Source organism: Salvelinus alpinus, chromosome 8, assembly GCF_045679555.1.
Source record: "Salvelinus alpinus chromosome 8, SLU_Salpinus.1, whole genome shotgun sequence".
NCBI classification, from domain to species: Eukaryota; Metazoa; Chordata; class Actinopteri; order Salmoniformes; family Salmonidae; genus Salvelinus; species Salvelinus alpinus.
This window is the reverse complement of record NC_092093.1, coordinates 65,877,285-65,899,620: the sequence shown is the minus strand read 5'-3', so window position 1 is coordinate 65,899,620 and position 22,336 is coordinate 65,877,285. Positions and strand designations below refer to the sequence as shown.

The 22,336-nt window shown below is 42.1% G+C and overlaps 1 protein-coding gene across 8 annotated transcripts in view; it reads right to left on the bottom strand.

The window, feature by feature from the left end:
• Positions 1-22,336, bottom strand: part of tpk1 (thiamin pyrophosphokinase 1) — an 82,797-nt gene that overhangs the window by 38,848 nt on the left and 21,613 nt on the right. For all 8 annotated transcript variants that reach the window (XM_071414749.1, XM_071414756.1, XM_071414754.1 and 5 more), the window contains 2 exons: positions 8,693-8,788; positions 2,607-2,753 (listed from right to left, as the gene is read on the bottom strand). In XM_071414749.1, the coding sequence (XP_071270850.1) occupies positions 2,607-2,753; positions 8,693-8,788 (243 nt within the window). The remainder of the gene's footprint in view (positions 1-2,606; positions 2,754-8,692; positions 8,789-22,336) is intronic.

The window sequence follows — 22,336 nt, the reverse complement described above, 5'->3', positions numbered from 1 at the left end:
AGTAGAGAGAGAGGTGGAGAGAGAGAGAGACCTTAGCCTCACAGCAATGCACATAAGCAAGAACAAATTCTTATTTACAATGACGGCCTACCCCGGCCAAACCCTTACCCGGATGACGCTGGGCCAATTGTTCGCCGCCCTATGGGACTCCCAATCACGTCTGGTTGTGATACAGCCTGGAATCGAACCAGGGTCTGTAGTGACGCCTCTAACACTGAGATGCAGTGCTTCACTCGGGAGCCCCGAAATCTCATGATGGGATTTAATTGAAAAGCCTTTATGAGAGCTGGAGTTTTCAAAACTCAATTTGGATTAAGTGCCTTGAAATGTTGCAGTTATTTTTGTCAAGGACATCTCTAGAGTATCTGTATTCTTCATTCCATTGTATTGTTCTATAAAACTTAGAATGTCAAAGTCATCTGTCTACTGGGTCTGTCTGCATCTGTCCATGTTCATCCCTTCAGCAGCTGCAGTTCACCACAGTACAATCCTCCATCATGTAAATCACCTCCGCTCCTTACATGCCCTACTAAAAGGTCATTGTAAACAAGCATATACAGTATTTTCGAACCAAATACCTGCAATCTCATTTGTAGAACACACGTGCACCCACCCACCCACCCACGCATGCAGATACACACACATCTCCCTCTCCTATTACCCTAAATCGTTTGTTGTTATGAGGGTGTCTAATTTGCTTTTCCAAAATTACATCATCTCCAAATCAATCTATTCCCTCCCTCCCTCCCTCCCTCTTCTCAGATGATTGAGTTTACTGTGAGGCTGAGCCCAGTCATTTCCATGTTCTGCTCTAGCAATACTACAAACATACCCACTTTTTTCACTCTCTCTCCCCTTTCCCCCTCTCTTTCCCTCCCCTCTCCATCTTTCTCTCCTCTTCCCCTTGTCTCTCTCTCCCCCTCTCCATCTTTCTCTCCTCTTCCCCTTGTCTCTCTCCCCCTCTCCATCTTTCTCTCCTCTTCCCCTTGTCTCTCTCCCCCTCTCTATCTTTCTCTCCTCTTCCCCTTGTCTCTCTCTCCCCCTCTCCATCTTTCTCTCCTCTTCCCCTTGTCTCTCTCCCCCTCTCCATCTTTCTCTCCTCTTCCCCTTGTCTCTCTCTCCCCCTCTCCATCTTTCTCTCCTCTTCCCCTTGTCTCTCTCCCCCTCTCCATCTTTCTCTCCTCTTCCCCTTGTCTCTCTCTCCCCCTCTCCATCTTTCTCTCCTCTTCCCCTTGTCTCTCTCCCCCTCTCCATCTTTCTCTCCTCTTCCCCTTGTCTCTCTCTCCCCTCCTCTTCCCCTTGTCTCTCTCTCCCCCTCTCCATCTTTCTCACCTCTTCCCCTTGTCTCTCTCTCCCCATATCCATCTTTCTCTCCTCTTCCCCTTGTCTCTCTCCCCCTCTCCATCTTTCTCTCCTCTTCCCCTTGTCTCTCTCTCCCCCTCTCCATATTTCTCTCCTCTTCCCCCCCTCTCTCGTTTGTCATTAATAAATACATGTTCTCATTTGCTGCTTCATACGTACATACCTCCAATTAATCTAACTCCTCTGACGCACACACACACACACACACACACACACACACACACACACACACACACACACACACACACACACACACACACACACACACACACACACACACACACACACACACACACACACACACTTAATCAAGCTGGTTTGTCACTGCAGTCCGGATGTAATGAACTGACTGAAGGTACATGGTTCAATTCAAAAGGTCAACACAACCTTGTCAAGGACCCTTATACCAACATTTATAACTAAAGTGCTTTGTAGTCCCTTGACTGTGTGTGTGTGTGTGTGTGTGTGTGTGTGTGTGTGTGTGTGTGTGTGTGTGTGTGTGTGTGTGTGTGTGTGTGTGTGTGTGTGTGTGTGTGTGTGTGTGTGTGTGTGTGTGTGTGTGTGTGTGTGTGTGTGTGTGTGTGTGTGTGTGTGTGTGTGTGTAGGGTTAGAATTAGGAGGGTAAGGGGAAATAAGATTTTGAATGGGAATCAATTGTTGGTCCCCAAAAAGTCCTCAAGTATAGTAAAACAAACAGTGGTGTAAAGTACTTAATTAAAAATACTTTAAAGTACTACTTAATCATTTTTTGGGGGCATGTGTATTTTACTTCACTATTTATAATTTTTACAACTTTTACTTTTACTTCACTACATTCCTAAAGAAAATTATGTACTTTCTACTCCATACATTTTCCCTGACACCCAAAAGTACTTGTTACATTTTGAATGCTTAGCAGGACAGGAAAATGGTCCAATTCACACACTTATCAAGAGAACATCCCTGTTCAAACTGTCTCTGATCTGGTGTACTCACTAAATACACATGCATGGTTTGTAAAATGGATCTGCGTGTTGGAGTGTGCCCCTGGCTATCCGTAAATAAAATAAAAAATACAATTTTGCCAACAAAAATGATTTATACTTTTTATACTTTTATAATTACAATTACATTTGATACTTAAGTATATTTAAAAGCAAATAATTTTAGACCTTTACTCAAGTAGTATTTTACTGGGTATCTTTACTTTTCCTCAAGTATGACAATTGTGTACTACCACTGAAAACAAACGTGTGTATAGTTACCGGTCGTAGCAGGTAGGCCAGACTGCATCCCTGTAGAACCACCAGAGGTAGTTCTGTCATATTGAGGGCGTGGTACAAAGTCTCTACTGAAGCCATGGTCTGGTCAAATCTTCCTGCTAGACCACCCAGAGTCACTATAGTATCCACCTGGGGGAGGAGGAGGGGGGGGGGGGAGATTAATTCTCATAATCTCCCAATCATGGGTCCACCAGGTGGTACAACTTCAGACCACTTTAGAAAACTTTGGAACATATTACAAACTGTGAGTATGCTATTTAAGTCTGGAAGGAGAAACATGTAGCCTTTAGACAGAAAGGTTGAGTTCTTTTCAGCACTTGAAACATCCGGAGAGCCATCGTAATAACTATAATTTACCCAAACTTCTCTCTCTCCCTCTTTTCTTCTGACCTCATACCCATCTCTCCCCCTGTTCCCCCCACTCTCCTTTACTCCCTCCTCCTCCTCTCTCTACTTTCCCAGTCTCTCTCTTCAGTCTAGCTCTCTCCCTCTGTGTCTCGCCCACCATATCTTTCACTCTCTCCCCAAGAGTGTTCTAAGGACACAATGTCGCAGAGAGTTTGGAGAATTCATGGTGTGCAGCCATTTTACATTGAAGAAATAAACATAGTGTACTAGTTCGTTTGCTCTCGGTGGAATTGCACTCCGTATAGCACTGCATAAGCACAAACACTTCCATACTGTCTGACACGCCACGGCACCTGGACCCTAGTTAAGATATGATAATGACTTGGAGACAGTGATCGTCTTAATTTACATCTTCTAAACTGATTTAGAAATGTGCTTATTGAGGTTAAATCCACATCTGTCAAACACCCAATACACACAACAGAGGACAGCTTCAGAAAAACCCCTTTTCTCTTATTAGGCTGCACACACAAACACACCCACGCATGAATAAACACCGAACTGCTTTAGAAAATAATTTGTCTTATCATCTGAATGACAGCGTTCTGTAAACAAGCGTTGCCAAGCTACGGTCCTTGGAGACAGAGAGAGATTATAAAACAGAAAGAAAGTATTATGTTAAATCTTTACTTTGCAACTTCAGCACCTTTAACCACAGCCTAGAACAAGACAAATAAATACACTTCTGCCAGCACAGACAGACAACATAAAGGGAAACAGGACAAACCAATGGAATAGCCTATATAACGCAACTTATGTAACTACCTAAGAAGCCTGGTCCCAGATCTGTATGTGCTTTAGCCAACCCCTTTGACTGTTAGGGCTGTGGCCATACCAGCATCTGACTGTTGTCGTTAAGTTTGTGACAATACCATTATCTGACTGTTGTTGTTAACTCTGTGACGATACCAGTATCTGACAGTTGTTGTTATAAAAGTATATGACTGTTGTCGTCAGGGCTGTGACAATACAAGTATATGACTGTTGTCGTCAGGGCTGTGACAATATAAGTACAGTTGAAGTCAGAAGTTTACATACACCTTAGCCAAATACATTTAAACTCAGTTTTTCACAATTCCTGACATTTAATCCGAGTAAAAATTCCCTGTCTTAGGTCAGTTATTTCAGCTTTTATTTCTTTCATCACATTCCCAGTGGGTCAGAAGTTTACATACACTCAATTAGTATTTGGTAGCATTGCCTTTAAATTGTTTAACTTGGGTCAAACATTTCAGGTAGCCTTCCACAAGCATCCCACAATAAGTTGGGTGAATTTTGGCCCATTCCTCTTGACAGAGCTGGTGTAACTGAGTCAGGTTTGTAGGCCTCCTTGCTCACACGCTTTTTCAGTTCTGTCCACAAATTTTCTATAGGATTGAGGTCAGGGCTTTGTGATGGCCACTCCAATACCTTGACTTTGTTATCCTTAAGACATTTTGCCATAACTTTGGAAGTATGCTTGGGGTCATTGTCCATTTGGAATACCCATTTGCGACCAAGCTTTAACTTCCTCACTGATGTTTTGAGATGTTGCTTCAATATATCCACATAATTTTTGGTCCTCATGATGCCATCAATTTTGTGAAGTGCACCAGTCCCTCCTGCAGCAAAGCACCCCCACAACATGATGCTGCCACCCACGTGCTTCATGGTTGGGATGGTGTTCTTCGGCTTGCAAGCCTCCCCCTTTTTCCTCCAAACATAACGATGGTCATTATGGCCAAACAGTTCTATTTTTGTTTCATCAGTCCAGAGGACATTTCTCCAAAAAGTTTGATCTTTGTCCCCATGTGCAGTTGCAAACCGTAGTCTGGCTTTGTTATGGTGGTTTTGGAGTAGTGGCTTCTTTCTTGCTCAGTGGCCTTTCAGGTTATGTCGATTATAGGACTCTATAGGTATCTATATTCTGTGGATATAGATACTTTTGTACCTGTTTCCTCCAGTATCTTCACAAGGTCCTTTGCTGTTGTTCTGGGATTGATTTGCACTTTTCGCACCAAAGTACGTTCATCTCTAGGAAACAGAACGCGTCTCCATCCTGAGCGGTATGGCGGCTGCGTGGTCCCATGGTGTTTATACTTGCGTACTGTTGTTTGTACATATGAACGTGGTACCTTCAGGCATTTGGAAATTGCTCCCAAGGATGAACGAGACTTGTGGAGGTCTACAATTTTTTTCCTGAGGTCTTGGCTGATTTCTTTTGATTTTCCTATGATTTCAAACAAAGAGGCACTAGGTTTGAAGGTAGGCCTTGAAATACATCCACAGGTACACCGCCAATTTACTCAAATTATGTAAATTAGCCTATCAGAAGCTTCTAAAGCCATAACATCATTTTCGGAAATTTTCCAAGCTGTTTAAAGGCACAGTCAACTTAGTGTATGTAAACTTCTGACCCACTGGAATTGTGATACAGTGAATTATAAGTGAAATAATCTGTCTGTATCAATTGTTGGAAAAAGTACTTGTGTCATGCACAAAGTAGATGTCCTAACCAACTTGTCAAAACTAAAGTTTGTTAACAAGAAAATTGTGGAGTGGTTGAAAAACGAGTTTTAATGACTCCAACCTAAGTGTATGTAAACTTCTGACTTCAACTGTATATGACTGTTGTCATCAGGGCTGTGACAATACAAGTATATGACTATTGTCGTCAGGGCTGTGACAATACAAGTACAAAGCATACCAAACTCTTTGGTCATTTAATAACCTGCTGTATGTAAATAGTGTGTTGTGTAAAATAAATACATGTGACCTTGTTTGAGCTCATAATGATGTTTGTTTCCAACATTAGTGCTGCTTTCCTACAGAAGTTAAATCCGATTAGTGTTTTTTATCCTTGCCACGATACTAACGAGTATTGCGATACTGGTATCGTCCCGGCCCTAATTGTTGAAGTCAGTGGAGGCTGCTGAGGGGAGGACAGCTCATAATAATGGCTGGAACGGAGTGAATAGAATGGCATCAAACACATAGAAACCATGTGACACCATTCCACCAACGCCGCTCCAGCCATTACCACGAGCCCGTCCTCACCAATTAAGGTGTCACCCACCTCCTGTTATTGAAGTACAGATCTGGGACCAGGCTACTGAAATACCGTTACGCAGCACTTTCTACTTTAGCCCTCACAAATCTGCAGACAGCGCCTGTTCTCTTATTATTGAGAGATAACATAATCAAAATAATCATTCTGTTGCTGATTATACTCCAGCCTTGAAAATGTTATAATGTGATCATTTTGATGATAACTGTCAGGGAGATAAATCTAATGAGGATCCATCAATTAGTCTAATTCCCAGAAATCTGTCTGGCTGGAAACACGCCTGACGTGGACTGTTACAGTACATCGTTGTTACTCACTACAGCCCTGGCCAAAAGTTTTGAGAATGACACAAATATTAATTTTCACAAAGTATGCTGCCTCAGTTTGTATGATGGCAATTTGCATATACTCCAGAATGTTATGAAGAGTGATCAGATTAATTGCAAAGTCCCTATTTGCCATGCAAATGAACTGAATCCCCCCAAAACATTTCCACTGCATTTCAGCCCTGCCACAAAAGAACCAGCTGACATCATGTCAGTGATTCTCTCGTTAACACAGGTGTGAGTGTTGACGAGGACAAGGCTGGAGATCACCCTGTCATGCTGATTGAGTTCGAATAACAGACTGGAAGCTTCAAAAGGAGGGTGGTGCTTGGAATCATTGTTCTTCCTCTGTCAGCCATGGTTACCTGCAAGGAAACACGTGCCGTCATCATTGCTTTGCACAAAAAGGGCTTCACAGGCAAGGATATAGCTGCCAGTAAGATTGCACCTAAATCAACCATTTATCGGATCATCAAGAACTTCAACGAGAGCGAATCAATTGTTGTGAAGAAGGCTTCAGGGTGCCCAAGAATGTCCAGCAAGCGCCAGGACCGTCTCCTAAAGTTGATTCAGCTGGGGGAATCGGGGCACCACCAGTACAGAGCTTGCTCAGGAATGGCAGCAGGCAGGTATGAGTGCATCTGCACGCATTGGACTGCTGAGGACTGGGGTAAAGTCATTTTCTCTGATGAATCCCCTTTCCGATTGTTTGGGGCATCCGGAAAAAAGGTTGTGCGGAGAAGACAAGGTGAGCGCTACCATCAGTCCTGTGTCATGCCAACAGTAAAGTATCCTGAGACCATTCATGTGTGGGGTTTGCTTCTCAGCCAAGAGAGTGGGCTCACTCACAATTTTGCCTAAGAACACAGCCATGAATAAAGAATAGTACCAACACATCCTCCGAGAGCAACTTCTTCCAACCATCCAGGAACAGTTTGGTGACGAACAATGCCTTTTCCAGCACGATGGAGCACCTTGCCATAAGGCAAAGGTGATAACTAAGTGGCTCGGGGAACAAAACATAAATATTTTGGGTCAATGGCCAGGAAACTCCCCAGACCTTAATCCCATTGAGAACTTGTGGTCAATCCTCAAGAGGCGGGTGGACAAACAAAAACCCACAAATTCTGACAAACTCCAAGCATTGATTATGCAAGAATGGGCTGCCATCAGTCAGGATGTGGCCCAGAAGTTAATTGACAGCATGCCAGGGCAGATTGCAGAGGTCTTGAAAAAGAAGGGTCAACACTGCAAATATTGACTCTTTGCATCAACTTCATGTAATTGTCAATAAAAGCCTTTGACACTTATGAAATGCTTGTAATTATACTTCAGTATTCCATAGTAACATCTGACAAAAATATCTAAAGACACTGAAGCAGCAGACTTTGTGGAAATTAATATTTGTGTCATTCTCAAAACTTTTGACCATGATTGTACACCGTCTGTCTTTTTCATTGTAGTCATACTTTCAACACTGCTACAGGTTATGTGTATACGGAGGTTAGACATTACTCAACAAAGCAAACAGAAGGTTCAAATGGTTGTTTTAGCACAAAGCTCAGAGTCTAAGTCTGTCTCACTGATTGACTAGACAGACTGTTTGAGGACACTGGTTCACTGACTGACAGTTAATCAAGTGTGTGTGTGTGTGTGTGTGTGTGTGTGTGTGTGTGTGTGTGTGTGTGTGTGTGTGTGTGTGTGTGTGTGTGTGTGTGTGTGTGTGTGTGTATGTAAACGTGTGCAATAAGAATGAAGGGTCCATGTGTGCAGTGAGGGTCTTAAGGTGAATAACACCCAGATAAACACACATCCTCTCTGACAGTTGAGAGACAAACACACACACACCCTCTCTGACAGGTGAGCAAGAGGCGGAGGAAGAGTGGGAAGACAGAGGGGGAGGACAGAGGGGAGGCCAGAGGGGGAGGACGGAGGGGAGGACAGAGGGGAGGACGGAGCGGAGGACAGAGGGGAGGACGGAGCGGAGGACGGAGGGGAGGACAGAGGGGAGGAAGAGGAAAGGAAGAGGGGAGGACGGAGCGGAGGACAGAGGCGAGAACGGAGGGGAGGAAGAGGGGAGGAAGGAGGGGGAGGAAAGAGGGGGAGGACAGAGGGGATGACAGAGGGGAGGACGGAGCGGAGGACAGAGGGGAGGAAGAGGGGAGGACGGAGCGGAGGACAGAGGAGAGAATGGAGGGGAGGACGGAGGGGAGGAAGAGGGGAGGAAGGAGGGGGAGGAAGAGGGGGAGGAAGAGGGGGAGGACAGAGGGGAGGAAGAGGAGGATTACCTGAAGCTGTTGTCTCTTGATCTCCTCCACCATGATGGTCAGACATTTAGTGAAGTCAGTCAGCTCCTGATCAGAAGTCTCTATCAATCGACACTTCTAGAGGGAGAGAGAGAGGAGGGGGGCGGGGGAGAGAGAGAGGAGGGGGGCGGGGGAGAGAGAGGATGGTGCGGGGGATGTGAGACAGATACAGAGAGACAAAAAGAGCAGAAATCCCTCTTCTTTATTCTGTAAATAAGTCTCTGAGCTCTCTCAAACTCAGCGTACCCCCACACACAACGTTCCAGTGAATGCCCCTAAACGGTAGTTAGTTCCAGGTGAGTTCCTGCTCGCAGCAGGAATCACACAGCCTTTGTTCTATTCATGTCAGCTCACACACTCTTTCACTGCCCCGCTCCGTTTTATGCCCCCTCCATCCCCTGATGAATACTTTTATCCCTCTCTCCCTCCTTCCCCTCTGTCTCTCTTTCATTTATGTAGAGTTATGCACATCTCCTGAAACACCTTAAAGTCCCTAGATGTCTTGCACTATTCTCTATAACATTACCATAGCTTGAGATTCTCTGAGTAACATTAGAATAAATACAACCCTATTCTCTATAACATTACCATAGCTTGAGATTCTCTGAGTAATATTATAATAAATACAACCCTATTCTCTATAACATTACCATAGCTTGAGATTCTCTGAGTAATATTATAATAAATACAACCCTATTCTCTATAACATTACCATAGCTTGAGATTCTCTGAGTAATATTACAATAAATACAACCCTATTCTCTATAACAGTGGTTCCCAAACTTTCTATAGTCCCGTACCCCTTCAAACATCCAACCTCTAGCTGCATATCCCCTCTAGCACCAGGGTCAGCGCACTCTCAAATGTTGTTTTTTACCATCATTGTAAGCCTGACACACACACAAACACACACAATACATTTATTTAACAAAATAATTTGAGAAGTGACAAAGAGCCCAATAATAGTAAAATAATAATCAATCATTTTGCTCTTTATTTAACCATCTTACATATAAAACCTTATTTGTTCATCGAAAATTGTGAATAACTCACCACAGGTTAATGAGAAGGGTGTGCTTGAAAGGATGCACATAACTCTTCAGTGTTGGGTTGTATTGGAGAGAGTCTCAGTCTTAAATCATTTTCCACACACAGTCTGTGCCTGTATATAGTTTTCATGCTAGTGAGGGCCGAGAATCCAGTCTCACATACAGTGGGGAGAACAAGTATTTGATACACTGCCGATTTTGCAGGTTTTCCTACTTACAAAGCATGTCGAGGTCTGTAATTTTTACCATAGGTACGCTTCAACTGTGAGAGACGGAATCTAAAACAAAAATCCAGAAAATCACATTGTATGATTTTTAAGTAATTAATTTGCATTTTATTGCATGACATAAGTATTTGATACATCAGAAAAGCAGAACTTAATATTTGGTACAGAAACCTTTGTTTGCAATTACAGAGATCATACGTTTCCTGTAGTTCTTGACCAGGTTTGCACACACTGCAGCAGGGATTTTGGCCCACTCCTCCATACAGACTTTCTCCAGGTCCTTCAGGTTTCGGGGCTGTCGCTGGGCAATACGGACTTTCAGCTCCCTCCAAAGATTTTCTATTGGGTTCAGGTCTGGAGACTGGCTAGGCCACTCCAGGACCTTGAGATGCTTCTTACGGAGCCACTCCTTAGTTGCCCTGGCTGTGTGTTTCGGGTCGTTGTCATGCTGGAAGACCCAGCCACGACCCATCTTCAATGCTCTTACTGAGGGAAGGAGGTTGTTGGCCAAGATCTCGCGATACATGGCCCCATCCATCCTCCCCTCAATACGGTGCAGTCGTCCTGTCCCCTTTGCAGAAAAGCATCCCCAAAGAATGATGTTTCCACCGCCATGCTTCACGGTTGGGATGGTGTTCTTGGGGTTGTACTCATCCTTCTTCTTCCTCCAAACACGGCGAGTGGAGTTTAGACCAAAAAGCTCTATTTTTGTCTCATCAGACCACGTGACCTTCTCCCATTCCTCCTCTGGATCATCCAGATGGTCATTGGCAAACTTCAGACGGGCCTGGACATGCGCTGGCTTGATCAGGGGGACATTGCGTGCGCTGCAGGATTTTAATCCATGACGGCGTAGTGTGTTACTAATGGTTTTCTTTGAGACTGTGGTCCCAGCTCTCTTCAGGTCATTGACCAGGTCCTGCCGTGTAGTTCTGGGCTGATCCCTCACCTTCCTCATGATCATTGATGTCCCACGAGGTGAGATCTTGCATGGAGCCCCAGACCGAGGGTGATTGACCGTCATCTTGAACTTCTTCCATTTTCTAATAATTGCGCCAACAGTTGTTGCCTTCTCACCAAGCTGATTGCCTATTGTCCTGTAGCCCATCCCAGCCTTGTGCAGGTCTACAATTTTATCCCTGATGTCCTTACACAGCTCTCTGGTCTTGGCCATTGTGGAGAGGTTGGAGTCTGTTTGATTGAGTGTGTGGACAGGTGTCTTTTTATACAGGTAACGAGTTCAAACAGGTACAGTTAATACAGGTAATGAGTGGAGAACAGGAGGGCTTCTTAAAGAAAAACGAACAGGTCTGTGAGAGCCGGAATTCTTACTGGTTGGTAGGTGATCAAATACTTATGTCATGCAATAAAATGCAGATTAATTACTTAAAAATCATACAATGTGATTTTCTGGATATTTGTTTTAGATTCCGTCTCTCACAGTTGAAGTGTACCTATGATAAAAATTACAGACCTCTACATGCTTTATAAGTAGGAAAACCTGCAAAATCGGCAGTGTATCAAATACTTGTTCTCCCCACTGTAGGTACGTGGTTGCAAAGGGCATCAGTGTCTTAACAGAGCGATTTGCCAAGGCAGGATACTCTGAGCGCAGCCCAATCCAGAAATCTGGCAGTGGCTTCTGATTAAATTCAATTTTCACAGAACCGCTTGATGCAATTTCGATGAGGCTCTCTTGTTCAGATATCAGTAAGTGGACTGGAGGCAGTGCATGAAAGGGATAACGAATCCAGTTGTTTGTGTCATCCGTTTCGGGAAAGTACCTGCGTAATTGCGCACCCAACTCACTCAGGTACTTATCACTATATCACATTTGACATTGTCCGTAAACTTGAGTTAATTTGCACACAAAAAATCATACAATGATGTAAAGACCTGTGTGTTGTCCTTGTTAATGCAGACAGAGAAGAGCTCCAACTTCTTAATCATAGCCTCAATTTTGTCCTGCACAATGAATATTGTTGTGGAGAGTCCCTGTAATCCTAGATTCAGATCATTCAGGCGAGAAAAAACATCACCCAGATAGGCCAGTCGTGTGAGAAACTCTTCATCATGCAAGCGGTCAGACAAGTGAAAATTTGGTCAGTAAAAAAACTTTAAGCTCGTCTCTCAATAAAACAAACGTGTCAATACCTTGGCCCTTGATAACCAGCGCTCTTCTTTATGTTGTAAAAGTGTTACATGGTCGCTGCCCATATCATTGCATAGTGCAGAAAATACACGAGAGTTCAGGGGCCTTGCTTTGACAAAGTTAACCATTTTCACTGTAGTGTCCAAAACAGCTTTCAAGCTGTCAGGCATTCCTTTGGCAGGAAGAGCCTCTCGGTGAATGCTGCAGTGTACCCAAGTGTTGTCGGGAGCAACTGCTTGCACGCACATTACCACTCCACTATGTCTCCCTGTCATGGTATTTGCATCATCAGTACAGATACCAACATGAGCAGCAGCTACTTTTGGCTACATACGGACCTTGTCGTGGAAAATTACCACGTATACAGAAAGGGGTTGTATGTATTTTCTCTATAAAAGCATGGAACCGGCACTGTTCGTTGAGCTTTTCAACTATACACTGTTGAGTGGGTAGTTGATTCTCAATTTTTACAAATCAAGTCTCTCTTCCCTTTGATTAGATATTCCACGACAAATTGTTGACAGCGGTGGGATGCTAACTACGCTTGCTGATTGTTCCCAGGGGACCAAGGTTAAATTGCAGCAGGGGCGCCGTTAGACGTGGCTCAGGGTACCACACACTCCAACTAAAACGGAGCAGAGAGGGACCCACCTCGGACCTGCCGGGAGCGTCAGTGAGTGGATGCGTCATTTTGGACAGATAAGATAAATTAAGGGTGAGACTGATTTTCTTAAAAACAACCTCCAATTGGGGAAAGTTAACTTTTAGAAAGTCCTGTTCTAGGAACAGGTCACGCATGTTATAGATACCAGGACAGAGTCCTGATGAAAGCGATTCCAGAATAAGATCCTGAGGTACTATAGAGAAACCAGGACATTGTCCTGAAGTAATATACCATGGGTTACAATCATAATGGGGCGGCAGTAGCCTAGTGGTTTGAGCGTTGGGCCAGTAACCAAAAAAGGTTGCTAGATGACAAGGTCATTCTGCCCCTGAACAAGCCAGTTAACCCACTGTTCCTAGGCCGTCATTGTAAATAAGAATTTGTTCTAACTGATTTGCCTAGTTAAATAAAGGTTAAATAAAAAATGTACAACATTAAAATAATGCATGAGTTATGTTAAGAGATACCAGGACAGAGTCCTGATGAAAGTGTTCCAGGATAAAGTCCTGAAGACATAAGAAAATATTCCTGCAGGTAAGAAGAAATTTAAAAAACGAAAAATATACAAAAAAATAAAAATAGTAATTATTAATCAGTGTACTGGTAAAACAGTTGGTTATGATTTGGGAAACTAGTTATAAATTTAAACCCTACACAGAAATGTGCATAGCAGGAACTACCATGTCGGTACAACATTTAAATGACAGAGAGTAATTATAAAATATTTAGATGGAGAAGAAATTACTCTTTCAAATTACAAGAAAGGAAGACGTTCCTAACCAAATACTGTTTGTTTTGTGTGTCTGTTTTTGTTTCCTGAGTGTGTGTATTGATGAGAGATTCATATTATGGACGGACGATGGACCCTATCAGCCCGACTGGCTGCACAGTGTGATCGAATAAAGGAACACACATTCTCCAGTAATAAATTGGCAGAAGTTCCAGTATTGTTTCTAATACAAGGTATCAAAACTTTTACCAATTAAAAAGGCACAAATACCATAACTACTCTCCAGGGAATTGGTTATCACTACTTTAGAAAATTGTTAAATTGGCATATATTGGCATACACCCTTGGTAAATATGAGCAAAACGAGCTGTGGAAAAAATTGGGATCTGAGACCATTCCTCCATACAGAATCTCTCAAGATCCTTCAGATTCCGATGTCCATGCTTGTGGACTCTCCTCTTCAGCTCATCACACAGGTTTTATATGGGGTTTAGGTCAGGGGACTGGAATGGCCATGGCAAAACCTTGATTCTGTGGTCAGTGAACCATTTTTTGTGTAGATTTTGAGTGGTGCTTTGGATCATCGTCTTGCTGGAAGATCCAACCACAGCCCAGTTTAAGCTTCCTAGCAGAGGCAGTCAGGTTTTGATTTAATATCTGCTGGTACTTGATGGAATCCATGATACCATGGGTCCTAACAAGTTGTCCAGGGCCTTTGGAAGAAAAACAGCCCCAGAACATCAAAGATCCACCACCATACTTCACAAACTGGCTTAATTTTGCTGCTTTGGCAGCAGCTAATGGAGATCCATAATACATACAAATACAGTGGGGATGAGGTACTTGTCTGCATGGCTCTCTTTCTGTCTATGCCAAACCCACCTCTGGTGTTTGTTTCCAAAAAGCTCTATTTTGGTCTCATCTGACCGTAGAACCCGGTCCCATTGAAAGTTTGGCAAACTGTAGGCGCTTGAGTTTGTTGTTGATGACAGCAACGTTCTTTTTTATGGCAACCCTCCCAAATAACTAGTGGTTATGTGAACGGCATCTGACGTAGTTTTGGAGATTTTCTTTTTTTTTTTATTATTATTATTATTATTTTATTTTTTATTACATTTTTATCCCCTTTTCTCCCCAATTTTCGTGGTATCCAATCGCTAGTAATTACTATTTTGTCTCATCGCTACAACTCCCGTACGGGCTCGGGAGAGACGAAGGTCGAAAGCCATGCGTCCTCCGAAGCACAACCCAACCAAGCCGCACTGCTTCTTAACACAGCGCGCCTCAAACCCGGAAGTCAGCCGCACCAATGTGTCAGAGGAAACACCGTGCTCCTGGCCCCCTTGGTTAGCGCGCACTGCGCCCGGCCCGCCACAGGAGTCGCTGGAGCGCGATGAGACAAGGATATCCCTACCGGCCAAACCCTCCCTAACCCGGACGACGCTAGCCCAATTGTGCGTCGCCCCACGGACCTCCCGGTCGCGGCCGGTTGCGACAGAGCCTGGGCGCGAACCCAGAGACTCTGGTGGCGCAGCTAGCACTGCGATGCAGTGCCCTAGACCACTGCGCCACCCGGGAGGCCCTGTTTTGGAGATTTTCTGACCCCATGACCCAACTAACGTCTGCAATTCTCCATTTGTGATTCTTGGAGATTTTTTGGCCACTCGAACCATCCTCCTCACTGTGCGTGGGGTCAATAGTCTTCTTCCAGGTCGATTGTTAACATCTCCAGTTGCTTTAAACTTCTTAATTATTGCCCTGATAGTGGACATTTTCAAACCTTGAGCTATTTTCTTATAGCCATTTCCTGATTTGTGCAGCTAAACAACCTTTTGTCGCACATCATTACTGTATTCTCGGATCTTTCCCATAGTGATGGATGACTATGTGAACTTGGCCTGTGTGTCACCTCATATTTATACCCCAGTAAAACAGGATGTCATGGCTTACCACTTAAGTGTTCCTAATCACTCAGGTGAACTTAAAAACATATAAAAATATGAATGGGAATATACTTCAGTTAGATTTTACTCATAAGAATTTCTAGGGGTGCCAATAATTGTGGCACACATGTTTCGGAGAAAAATATTTATTTCACATAAATTTTTTTCAATCATTTTACTTCAATTAAAGGTTTGATTTTTGAATGAAAGACCAAGAGGAAAAAACAGCAAATGTATATTGTTTAACAGCCCGTTTTGCTCATATTTACCAAGGGTGCCAATATTAGTGTAGAGCACTGTAGAGAGGGCAGTGTGTGCTCTAAACAGTCAGAATTTCCAAAACACACAAAGTAGTAAAATTTCTAACTAGTAATTTGCTATGCTAACAAGCTAGCAAGAGGCCGCATAGCAAAAGCATTAACTTCTGGTAGACATGCAAAGCTCAAATAAAAGGTTATCATTTGGTTACAGTATACTGAAATGAACTAATAGTATATAGTATGAAGTATATACTCATTAAGCATGTAGTATATAGTATATTGGTATGGGTATTTGAACACAGCTTGGGTATGTGAGTACATTTTACAGATGCACAATCGAGAGCATCCTGTCGGGCTGTATCACCGCCTGGTACGGCAACTGCTCTGCCCACAACCGTAAGGCTCTCCAGAGGGTAGTGTGGTCTGCACAACGCATCACCAGGGGGCAAACTACCTGCCCTCCAGGACACCTACAGCACCCGATGTCACAGGAAGGCCAAAAAGATCATCAAGGACAACAACCACCCGAGCCACTGCCTGTTCACACCGCTATCATCCAAAAGGCGAGGTCAGTACAGGTGCATCAAAGCTGGGACCGAGAGACTGAAAAACAGCTGACATAGCAAGGCCATCAGACTGTTAAACAGTCATCACTAACATAGAGTGGCTGCTGCCAACATTCATACTCAAATCTCCTGCCAATTTAATAAATTGATTTAATAAAATAAAATCACTTTAAATAACGCCACTTTAATAATGTCTACAAATCCTACATTACTCATCTCATATGTATATACTGTATTCTATACCATCTACTGTATACTGTATTCTATACCATCTACAGCATCTTGCCTATGACGCACGGCCATGGCTCATCTATATATTTATATGTACAGTTGAAGTCGGAAATTTACATACACCTTAGCCAAATACATTTAAACTCAATTCCTGACATTTAATCCAAGTAAAAATTCCCTGTCTTAGGTCAGTTAGGATCACCACTTTATTTTAAGAATGTGAAATGTCAGAATAATAGTAGAGAAAATGATTTATTTCAGCTTTTATTTCTTTCATCACATTCCCAGTGTGTCAGAAGTTTACATACACTCAATTAGTATTTGGTAGCATTGCCTTTACATTTTTTAACTTGGGTCAAACGTTTTGGGTCACCTTTGTAACGGCTTTCTTCTGTGGACGAAGGATCGGACCAAAGCGCAGCGTGGTTAGTGTTCATCATGTTTAATTAAAGCCAATAAACGTGAACACTACAAAATACAAAACAACAAAATGTGAAAAAAACGAAACAGTTCTGTCTGGTGCAGTCACACGAAGACAACCACCCACAAAACCCAACACAAAACAGGCTACCTAAATATGGTTCCCAATGAGAGACAATAACTAACAACTGCCTCTGATTGAGAACCATATCAGGCCAAACATAGAAACGGGAAAACTAGACACACAACATAGAATGCCCACTCAGCTCACGTCCTGACCAACACTAAAACAAAGAAAACACAAAAGAACTATGCTCAGAACGTGACAGCCTTCCACAAGCTTCCCCCCCAAAAAAGTGTCCTCCTGACAGAGCTGGTGTAAGTGAGTCAGGTTTTGTAGGCCTCCTTGCTCGCACATGCTTTTTCAGTTCTGCCCACAGATTTTCTTTGGGATTGAGGTCAAGGCATTGTGATGGACTTTGTTGTCCTTAAGCCATTTTGCCACAACTTTGGAAGTATGCTTGGGGTCATTGTCCATTTGGAAGACCCATTTGCGACCAAGCTTTAACTACCTGACTGATGTCTTGAGATGTTGCTTCAATATATCCACATAATTTTCATTCCTCATGATGCCATCTATTTTGTGAAGTGCACCAGTCCCTCCTGCAGCAAAGCACCCCCACAACATGATGCTGCCACCCCCGTGATCCACGGTTGTTCTTCGGCTTGCAAGCATCCCCCTTTTTCCTCCAAACATAACGATGGTCATTATGGCCAAACAGTTCTATTTTTGTTTCATCAGACCGGAGGACATTTTTCCAAAAAAGTATGATCTTTGTCCCCAAGTGCAGTTGCAAACCAACTTTTTTATGGCAGTTTTGGAGCAGTGGCTTTTTCCTTGCTGAGCGGCGTTTCAGATTATGTCGATATAGGACTCGTTTTACTGTGGATATAAATACTTTTGTATCTGTTTCCTCCAGCATCTTCACAAGGTCCTTTGCAGTTGTTCTGGGATTGATTTGCACTTTTCGCACCAAAGTACACTAATCTCTAGGAGAGAGAACGCGTCTCCTTCCTGAGCGGTATGATGGCTGTGTGGTCCCATGGTGTTTATACTTGCGTACTATTGTTTGTACAGATGAACGTGGTACCTTCAGGCATTTGGAAAATGCTCCCAAGGATGACCCAGACTTGTGGAGGTCTACAATTTTTTTTCTGAGGTCTTGGCTGATTTCTTTTGATTTTCCCATGATGACAAGCAAAGAGGCACTGAGTTTGAATGTAGTCCTTGAAATACATCCACAGGTACACCTCTAATTGACTCAAATGATGTCAATTAGCCAATCAGAAGCTTCTAAAGTCATGACATAATTTTCTGGAATTTTCCAAGCTGTTTAAAAGGCACAGTCAACTTAGTGAACTTCTGACCCACTGGAATTGTGATACAGTGAATTATAAGTGAAATAATCTGTCTGTAAACAACTGTTGGAAAAATTACTTGTGTCATGCACAAAGTAGATGTCCTAACCGACTTGCCAAAACTATAGTTTGTTAACAAGAAATGTGTGGAGTGGTTGAAAAACAAGTTTTAATGACTCCAACCTAAGTGTATGTAAACTTCCGACTTCAACTGTACATATTCTTATTCATCCCTTTACATTTATGTATATAAGGTAGTCGTTGTGAATTTGTTAGATTACTTGTTAGATATTACTGCACTGTCAGAACTAGAAGCACAAGCATTTCACTACACTCACATTAACATCTGCTAACCATGTGTATGTGACCAATAAAATGTGATTAGATTTGATATTGATAGAATGTGTACGTCTGCTTGGATGGCAGGTTTGAAACCTGTTATCAGCATGGATATTGCAGGGGTAGCAGAAAAATACCAAAGCGTAGTGTGATTGGTCATTCGAAAAGTGAGTGTAGGGGCAATATTTGTTCATTTCATGATAATGAAAATATGGGGAATTCACTTACCCTAACCAATGAAACTATGAACGCTTATGGGATTTTCTCGGTCCTCTATGGGATCGGTGTCCCCCTGCGGGATTATTGAGCTAACGTAGGCTAATGTGATTAGCATGAGGTTGTAAGTAACAAAAAACAATCTCAGGACATAGACATATCTGATATGGGCAGAAAGCTTAAATTCTTGTTAATCGAACTGCACTGTCCAATTTACAGTAGCTTTTACAGTGAAAAAATACCATGCTATTGTTTGAGGAGAGTGAACAATTATGAACTTGATTATGTCATAATAATAAACCAATTAGGCACATTTGGGCAGTCTTGGTATATAAAAAAATACCCGATATACAATGATTCATTGGATCAGTCTAACACTTTGCACATACTGCCATCTAATGGTAAAAATCAAAATTGCGCCTTGGCTGGAATAATACATTATGGCCTTTCTCTTGCATTTCAAAGATGATGGTACATATTCTCCTACATTAATTTCACAGTTCCACAAACTTCAAAGTGTTTCCTTTCAAATAATATAAAAAAATATGCATATCCTTGCTTCAGGTCCTGAGCTACAGGCAGTTAGATTTTTGTATGCCATTTCAGGCAAACCTTTGAAAAAAAAGGGTCAGATCCTTAAAACCTCTACTTCATCACCCTCCCGGATCCGGGATCCTCCTCATCAAAAAAAGCTGACTAGCATAGCCTAGCCTAACGGGACAGGGATATCATATAATAAAAGTTTCATGAAATCACAAGTCCAATACAGCAAATGAAAGATAAACATCTTGTGAATCCAGCCATCATTTCCGATTTTTTAAATGTTTTACAGCGAAAACACAATATGTATTTCTATTAGCTAACCACAATAGCCAAACACACAACCGCATATTTTCACCATGTTTCCACCGCATAGGTAGCTTTCACAAAACCGACAAAATAGAGATATAATTAGTCACTAACCAAGAAACAACTTCATCAGATGACAGTCTTATAACATGTTATACAATACATTTATGTTTTGTTCGAAAATGTGCATATTTGAGGTATAAATCATAGTTTTACATTGCAGCCACCATCAAAAATAGCACCAAAGCAGCCAGAATAATTACAGAGAGCAACGTGAAATACATAAATACTCATCATACAACATTTATGAAAAATACATGGTGTACAGCAAATGAAAGATAAACATCTTGTGAATCCAGCCAATATTTCCGATTTTTTAAGTGTTTTACAGCGAAAACACAATATAGAATTATATTAGCTTACCACAATAGCCAAACACACAAACGCATTTATTCACCGCAAAGGTAGCTTCGCAAAAACCAGCAAAAGATAAACAATTAATCACTAACCTTTGGACAACTTCATCAGATGACAGTCTTATAACATCATGTTAACACATTTATGTTTTGTTCGAAAATGTGCATATTTATAGCTACAAATCCTGGTTATACATTGTGAATACGTAGCAACGATTCACCAGAATCTCCGGAGATATTTTGGACACTCACCTAATCTGACCAAAGAACTCATCATAAACTTTACATAAAAATACTTGTTGTATGGCAAATGAAAGATACACTGGTTCTTAATGCAACCGCTGTGTTCGATTTTTTTAAATAACTTTACCACAACATACAGCTTGGGTTATGGTGAGACAGTGCTCACCAACACGGCGGAGAATAGACATCAACATATTACACAGAAATACAAAATAACATCATAAATGTTGTCTTACTTTTGCTGAGCTTCCATCAGAATGTTGTACAAGGAGTCCTATTTCCAGAATAAAATTGTTGTTTGGTTTTAGAATGTCCATTTCTTCTGTCGAATTCGCGCCACAATGCTAGCCAAGGTTGCTAACATTCCCATCCTCTCTTGGCACAAAGAATCCTAGTTCCACAATAAATTGTTGTTTTGTTCGATAATGTCCATTATGTATGTCCAAGTAGCTACTTTTGTTAGCACGTTTAGTACACATATCCAAACGCTCGTGCAGGCCTAGGCGAACGTCGGATGAAAACTTTATATTACAGGTGGAATAAACTTGTCAAACTAAGTATAGAATCAATCTTTAGGATGTTGTTATCATAAATATTCAATAACGTTCCAACCGGAGAATTCCTTTGTGTCTATAGAAGTAATGGAACGCAAGTCAATATCATGTGGAATGCGCGTGACCAGGACCTGGCTCTCTGCCAGACCACTGACTCATTCCCCTCTCATCCGGCTCCACATCACAGTAGAAGCTTCATTCAAGGTTCTACAGACTGTTGACATCTAGTGGAAGTCGTAGGAAGTGCAAACAGATCCATATCCCACTGTGAATTCAATAGGCGATGAGTTGAAAATCGACCAACCTCAGATATCCCACTCCCTGGTTGGATTTTTCTCAGGTTTTCGCCTGCCATATGAGTTCTGTTATACTCACAGACATCATTCAAACAATTTTAGAAACTTCAGAGTGTTTTCTATCCAATAGTAATAATAATATGCATGTATTAGCATCTGGGACAGAGTAGGAGGCAGTTCACTCTGGGCACGCTATTCATCCAAAGTGAAAATGCTGCCCCCTACCCCTAAAAAGTTAAATGCCAGTGTTTTTTCTAACCTGATACAAACTTGTCTTGGTGTGACTTAGTCATAAGACTGGGCTTACAGCTAAGAGACGTTTGGGTGCAAACGCAGCATGTAAAATCCTGTGGGTTTACTATCTACAGAAAGTCACATGTATGGAACCTTGCAGAAAGGAGTACGATATAGTGTTTGTTGTTGTGAATGCAGTTAGACGGTTGAGCCCTCGGGCTATCAACCTTGTGCTATCTTAAGTTTACACAGACAATGATTTACCTTTTACACATTATCTGCTGACTGCCACGTATACAGAAAGGGGTTGTATGTATTTTCTCTACACAAGCATTGAACCGGCACAGTTTGTTGAGCTTTTCAACTATGCAATGTTGAGTGGGTAGTTGATACACCATTTTTGCAAATCCTATGATAAAGTGTTTGAAAGAATCTGCACTCTCTCTTCCTTTTGATTAGATATTCCACGACAACCATTAGTGGAATTCCTGCGAGAGAGTAACGGTTAATGTGATTGGATGTTAATTATTTGACTAGGCTACTGTATTTGACATTGTGTTGTTATTTCGCTGAACCCTAGACGGTTTAATTTTATTTTTGGCAATGAACTGAGGCTACTCAGGCGAGAAAAAAACCTCCCCCAAATGTATAGCCCAGTTGGAAAATTTAAATGGACTGTTTGAAAATAATAATAAATCCATAAATCCAACCCCATTCTCTAACATTACCATAGCTTGTGATTCTCTGAGTAGTATTAGAATAAATCCAACCCTATTCTCTATTACATTACCATAACATAATGCAGGTAGATACTGGAA